At 52.6% G+C, this 6559-nt stretch overlaps 1 protein-coding gene across 1 annotated transcript; it reads left to right on the top strand.

The window, feature by feature from the left end:
* Positions 1 to 1580: 1580 nt before the first annotated feature.
* On the top strand, positions 1581 to 5526 carry LOC144737114 (troponin I, slow skeletal muscle-like). Its single transcript, XM_078619809.1, has 5 exons — positions 1581 to 1621; positions 2259 to 2390; positions 3261 to 3350; positions 3913 to 4095; positions 4976 to 5526. Exons 2-5 carry the CDS (start codon positions 2265 to 2267, stop codon positions 5063 to 5065), a joined length of 489 nt encoding a protein of 162 aa, XP_078475935.1. The 5' UTR covers positions 1581 to 1621; positions 2259 to 2264; the 3' UTR covers positions 5066 to 5526.
* The last annotated feature ends 1033 nt before the right edge of the window (positions 5527 to 6559 follow it).

Genomic DNA, 6559 nt, shown 5'->3' with positions numbered 1-6559 from the left:
GAAGGGGGGGGGTCAAAAATCGTGCAAAATCGCGTGACGTCATTTATGGACCGCCCCGTAGGGCACAGTGGCCAATAAAGTTCACAGCTCCAGGGCGCGAAGGGGTCGCGTGTTTGGAGGGCAAAGGTCACCTTCAAACACGTGATCACAACCGGCCTCGCCATGGCGATTTACCTGGCAAAGACAAAACAAGAGAGAGTGTGAGAAACAACTCCGTACTCGATAATTGTTTTTTTTTACCCTTCTATCTGGCAACAAAACTGACACCTTTTTTTACAAGGAGTCACGTTTGCATAGACCACAATACCTGCAGCCATAATGCAAACAAAAAACACAACTCTGATAATGTATGCACTGTCCTTGAAGTTGATTGGTCCACACCCGAGACAGATTTCATTAGAGCCTAGTCTCACATGGTGTTGGACCAGATGACGCCAAAAGGCGCACAACTCTAAGACAATGCACCATCAGAGTATGAGAGCTCGGGGAAAAGCATTTACACCATTGGAACCTCATTTGCCAGTAAACAATATGATAATTGTTTATTTACCCTTCTATCTGGCAACAAAACTGACACCTTTTTTTTACAAGGAGTCATGTTTGCATAGACCACAATACCTGCAGCCATAATGCAAACAAAAAACATAACTCTGATAATATATGCACTGTCCTTGGCGTCATCTGGTCCAACACCATGTGAGACTAGGCTTTAAGGAAAGCTGTCTCGGGTGTGGACCAATCAACTTCAAGGACAGTGCATACATTATCAGAGTTGTGTTTTTTGTTTGCATTATGACTGCAGGTATTGTGGTCTATACAAACATGACTCCTTGTAAAAAAAGGTGTCAGTTTAGTTGCCAGATAGAAGGGTAAAACAATCAATTATCATATTTTTTACTGGCAAATGAGGTTCCAATGGTGTAAACTTCGTGCTCGTCAATGCTGTGGGTTCACTCTCGACCCCAACGCATCTTAGAACTGACACAGAAGTAGTTCTGTTGGGGGGGGGGGGGTCACCTTCTTCCATCAATTCGTCCGCCAGCTGTCGAAATGAATTTGTCAGAAGTGGTCCGCACCAACAGCGGGACATGTCGAGGGCGTGGCCCCAACAGTCTTCATCATCGTCGTCATCGTCATCATCGTCGTCATCATCATCGTCGTCGTCATCATCGTCGTCGTCGCCATCGTCGTCATCGTCGTCGTCATCATCGTCGTCGTCATCATCATCGTCAATCATCACGTCATTATCGTCGTCGTCATCATCATCGTCATCAACGTCATCATCGTCATCATCTTTATCATCGTCATCATCATCGTCATCATCATCATCGTCATCATCATCCTCATCATCATTATCATCGTCGTCATCATCATCGTCATTATCGTCATCGTCATCATCTTCATCATCATCGTCATCATCATTATCGTCATCGTCATCATCATTATCGTCGTCGTCATCATCATCGTCGTCGTCGTCATCATCGTCATTATCGTCATCTTCATCATCGTCATCATCGTCGTCATCATCGTCATCATCATCGTCGTTAATGGTAATTCCGCTTTGATTTTCAATCACCAGGTGAAGCCAAAGGTGTCGGTGTCGAGGAAGAACCACCTCAAGGTGAGACGTTCGCTCCTCGTGCCGCCCGCTGGGCGCACGCAGACCACGTGTGCACCTCGGGCCCGACCAATCAACGGTGACTCCAAGACGAGAGGGCCGTGGTGCAGTTCTTCAGGAACTGCTGGATGGTTGTTTCTTGATTTGAAGCTTTCGTGACCGCAGGAATCCATTCTCTCTAGTTCTTTCGGTAAAGTCACGTGGGTAGAAAAAAAATAACAAAAGAAATCACGACGTTTCGGTCGCAACACATGCGTCCGTCTTCAGGAGGTGACGAGTCACCTGAATCAGGTGACTCGTCACCTCCTGAAGACAAGCGTCGTGTTTTCTTTTGTTATTTTTTTCTAGCCACGTGACTTTACCAAAAGTAACAGAGAGTATTGGTCTTTGTGTTAAGGGGAGCGGTGGTGCAGCGGTTAGCGCTTCCGCGCTACGAACCCCGCGACCCGAGATAGATTCCCGCTCACGGCCAACGCCAGTGACGATTATCTGAATCGGTCCTGGGCCTCCCCTTAGATCGACTCAGCCTCGAATGACCTGGCCACAAATGATAGCTCAGCGGTGGCGCGAGGACGCAACTTTCAGCCTTTAGCTCCGTGTCGTCTCCCGTCTCATCTCCCGCATCGTGCCTCCCGTGCAGAGCGCGATGCTGACGTTCGCGCGGGAGCTCCTGGAGAAAGAGAAGATTGAGCGAGCCCAGGAGAAGGTCAACTACCTGCAGGAGCGTGTGGCTCCCCTGCAGCTGTCCGGCTTGTCCAGCCAGGACCTCATGGTGAGCGCTTGTGGTCTAGAGGTGGCCCTCCCTCTGTCACCGATAAGACATCATTGGCATGATCTTCACCAATTTTCAGAGGGGGGCCCACTTTTGCCGATGAGATGTCATTGTTGTGATCTTCAACAATTTTCAGAGGGGGGCCGTTTTCATCGATAAGACATCAGCGTTATCTTCACTCATTTTCAAAGGGGGGCCCACTTTGGCCGATGAAATATCATTGCTGTGATCTTCACTAATTTTCAAAGGGGGGCCCACTTTGGCCGATAAGACATCATTGGAGTGATCTTCAATAATTTTCGGAGGGGGGCCGCTTTCATCGATAAGACATCAGCATTATCTTCACTCATTTTCAAAGGGGGGCCCACTTTGGCCGATGAGATATCATTGTTGTGATCTTCAATAATTTTCGGAGGGGGGCCATTTTCATCGATAAGACATCAGCATTATCTTCACTCATTTTCAAAGGGGGGCCCACTTTGGCTGATGAGATATCATTGTTGTGATCTTCAACAATTTTCAGAGAGCGGCCGCTTTCGCCGATAAGACATCAGACATGGGCGAAGTTCCTAAAGTTATCCGTGACTCGCGATGCCAAATTAACCGGGCTCAGTGCTGACACGTGTCGCGCATCACAGCAAGAAGGAGCCTTGGTTCGATTCCCGACACGGGCGCCACTTGGGTGTCCTCCGAGCTCCCCAGATTCCCGATCCTCCTCCCATCGGCCACAACAAACTCCGCACGGAAAACCTGGCGCCATGAGCTGGGCATCGAACCGAGGCCCTCCTTGATGTTGAGTTGCAGGCCTTCACACCACGCCCTCACTCCCTCCTCCTCCCTCTCCTCCATCCTCCCCCCTCCGTCCTCCAGGACCTGTGCAAGAAGCTCCACCAGCAGGTGGATGTGACGGATGAGGAGAGGTACGATTGCGAGATGAAGGTCGGCAAACACAACCTGGAGGTGAGAGATCGATCGCTCGCGAGGTGGAACGGGCAGACCCCCAAACGCGGCGCTTCGCTCGCGTCGCTGCTCGCAAGTCAACACGTGGGGGCTCGTCTTCTTGGTTCTTTCGGTAAAGTCACGCAGAAGGGAAATAATAAAATTAAAAAAATAAAACATAATAAAATACAATTCTCACGACGTTTCGGCCACAACGCAAGCAGCCGTCCTCAGGTGAAGAACAGGTCTGTCGGAAAGACAGCGTCTTTTTTATTTTTTATTTCCCTTCTACGTGACTTTACCGAAAGAACCAAGTAGATGAATCCCTGCAGTCACGAAAGCTTTAAATCGAAACGTGGGGACTCGTCTCCCATCTGTTCCATCTGCATGGGGATAGGTTGTTGTTGAATTTCATTGACCCCCCGGTGATAACGACCCCTTGACTCTCCCTCCCTCTCCTTTCCCTCCCTCCCACCCTCTCCTTCCTCCCTCCGCTCTTTCTTCTCTCCCTCCCCTCCCTCCCTCGCTCCCCTCCCTCCCCTCCCCTCGCTCTCCCTCCCTCTCCCCCACGTGATCTGCGCAGATCGAGAACCTGAACATGAAGATCGGAGACCTGAGGGGTAAGTTCAAGCGCCCTCCCCTGCGCCGCGTGCGCATGTCCGCCGACGCCATGCTGCGGGCCCTGCTGGGCTCCAAGCACAAAGTGTCCATGGACCTCCGGGCCAACCTCAAGTCCGTCAAGAAGGAGGAGAAGGAGAAGGAAGTGGTGAGTCCTTCAACGATGAGGGGTGGGGGCGGGGGGGGGGGCGGCGGGGCGGGCCGGGGGGGCAGTGGAACTTTATTTCTTATTTTTTCTTGACGGACGTTTAGGGGACCCAGAGAAATGCTTTGTCCGGCTGACTGGTTGGTGATAATTGTGGTGGTGGTGATGATGATGATGGTGGTAATGATGATGGAGATGATGATTGTGATGATAATGATGGTTATGGTAATGATGGTGATGATGGTGGTGATGGTGGTGATGATGGTGGTGACGATGATGGAGATGATCATGGTGATGATTGGTATGATGAGGACGACGATGATGATGATGATGGTGATGATGACGATGATGACGATGGTGACGGTGATGACGACGATGATGATGACGATGATAACGATGGTGACGGTGATGACGACGATGGTGACGGTGATGACGACGATGATGATGACGGTGATGACGACGATGATGATGACGGTGATGACGACGATGACGGTGATGACGACGATGACGGTGATGACGGTGATGACGACGATGGTGACGGTGATGACGATGGTGACGGTGATGACGACGATGGTGACGGTGATGACGACGATGATGACGATGGTGACGGTGATGACGACGATGGTGACGGTGATGACGATAATGACGGTGATGACGACGATGATGATGACGATGATGACGATGATGACGGTGATGACGATGGTGACGGTGATGACGACGATGGTGACGGTGATGACAATAATGACGGTAATGACGGCGACGATGACGACGATGATGACGACGACGACGACGCTTGGATCCGCTCCCCGCGCGAACCACACGCTCAGCCCGTGCCCACCCCCCCACCCCCCACCCCCCCACCCCCCCTCTCGCCTCTCCGCAGGACAAGGAGGTGGGCGATTGGCGCAAGAACATCGAGGCCATGTCCGGCATGGAGGGCAGGAAAAAGATGTTCGACGCCGGCACTCAGTAAGGCGACGCAACTGCGGGCCCTGCCACGATGGAAGCTGCGGCCTTCCCACCCCCCGACGGCCCCGCCTGGTGGCCCCCCCCGCTCTACTCGACCCGGCTGCGCGTGCGTCCGTAGCTGTTCGCACCTCGCCTCTGTCCTGTACGAACCTGCCCCGCACACCCGTGCCACCTGCGGGCACACCCGTGTCACGTGCCCCACACCCGTGTCACCTGCCCGCACCTGTACACGCCCTACCTTCCCCTGGCTCCCGTACTAACCTTCCCGTTCCCTATGTAACACGTGCCCTGTGTAGCACGTGGCCTGTGTAACACGCGCCCTCGCCTGTTAGCGGAAGGCCAAAAGTGTCCCGGGAGTTGAATGAATACGCGCGCGAGCTCCAGCCTGCAGCTTGTACCCCCCCCCGAATTGAAATAAAGACACCGCACGCTGCTGTGTGCCGCTGGTTTATCATGGCCGGAGAAGGGGGTGCCTGTCGCTTTCTTCATTTGCGGGGGGGTGGGGAGGGGGGCGGAGGGGGTTTGGGTGCCACGGTGGCTAGGAGATGTTAACTACCTCGCCAGGTATGAAGGAGGTTGTGGGTTCGATCCCGACCATGACGACACCTGCTGCTGTATATTTGGAGTTTGCATTTTCTCTCTCTCTCTCATCAATCATCATCATCACAGTGGCTATGCGATGTCAACTACCTCGCCTGGTATACAGGAGGTCGTGGGTTCGATCCCGACCCTGACGCCTGCTGCTGTATGTTTGGAGTTTGCGTCTCTTATCATCATCACGGTGGCTAGGAGATGTTGACAACCTCGCCTGGTGTACAGGAGGTCGTGGGTTCGATCCCGACCCTGACGCCTGCTGCTGTATGTTTGGAGTCTGCGTCTCTCTCATCATCATCACGGTGGCTAGGAGATGTTAACTACCTCGCCAGGTATGAAGGAGGTTGTGGGTTCGATCCCGACCATGACGACACCTGCTGCTGTATATTTGGAGTTTGCATTTTCTCTCTCTCTCATCAATCATCATCATCACAGTGGCTATGAGATGTCAACTACCTCGCCTGGTGTACAGGAGGTCGTGGGTTCGATCCCGACCCTGACGCCTGCTGCTGTATGTTTGGAGTTTGCGTCTCTTATCATCATCACGGTGGCTAGGAGATGTTGACAACCTCGCCTGGTGTACAGGAGGTCGTGGGTTCGATCCCGACCCTGACGCGCCTGCTGCTGTATGTTTGGAGTTTGCGTCTCGTATCATCATCACGGTGGCTAGGAGATGTTAACTACCTCGCCTGGTATACAGGAGGTCGTGGGTTCGATCCCGACCCTGACGCCTGCTGCTGTATGTTTGGAGTTTGCGTCTCTTATCATCATCACGGTGGCTAGGAGATGTTGACAACCTCGCCTGGTGTACAGGAGGTCGTGGGTTCGATCCCGACCCTGACGCCTGCTGCTGTATGTTTGGAGTCTGCGTCTCTTTTTCTCTCTCCCAGTGGTCGCGTGACAT

This window comes from Lampetra planeri, chromosome 64, assembly GCF_965212315.1.
Source record: "Lampetra planeri chromosome 64, kcLamPlan1.2.h2, whole genome shotgun sequence".
NCBI lineage: Eukaryota > Metazoa > Chordata > Hyperoartia > Petromyzontiformes > Petromyzontidae > Lampetra > Lampetra planeri.
The sequence above is the reverse complement of the archived record's forward strand: the minus strand, read 5'-3'. Positions and strand labels throughout refer to the sequence as shown.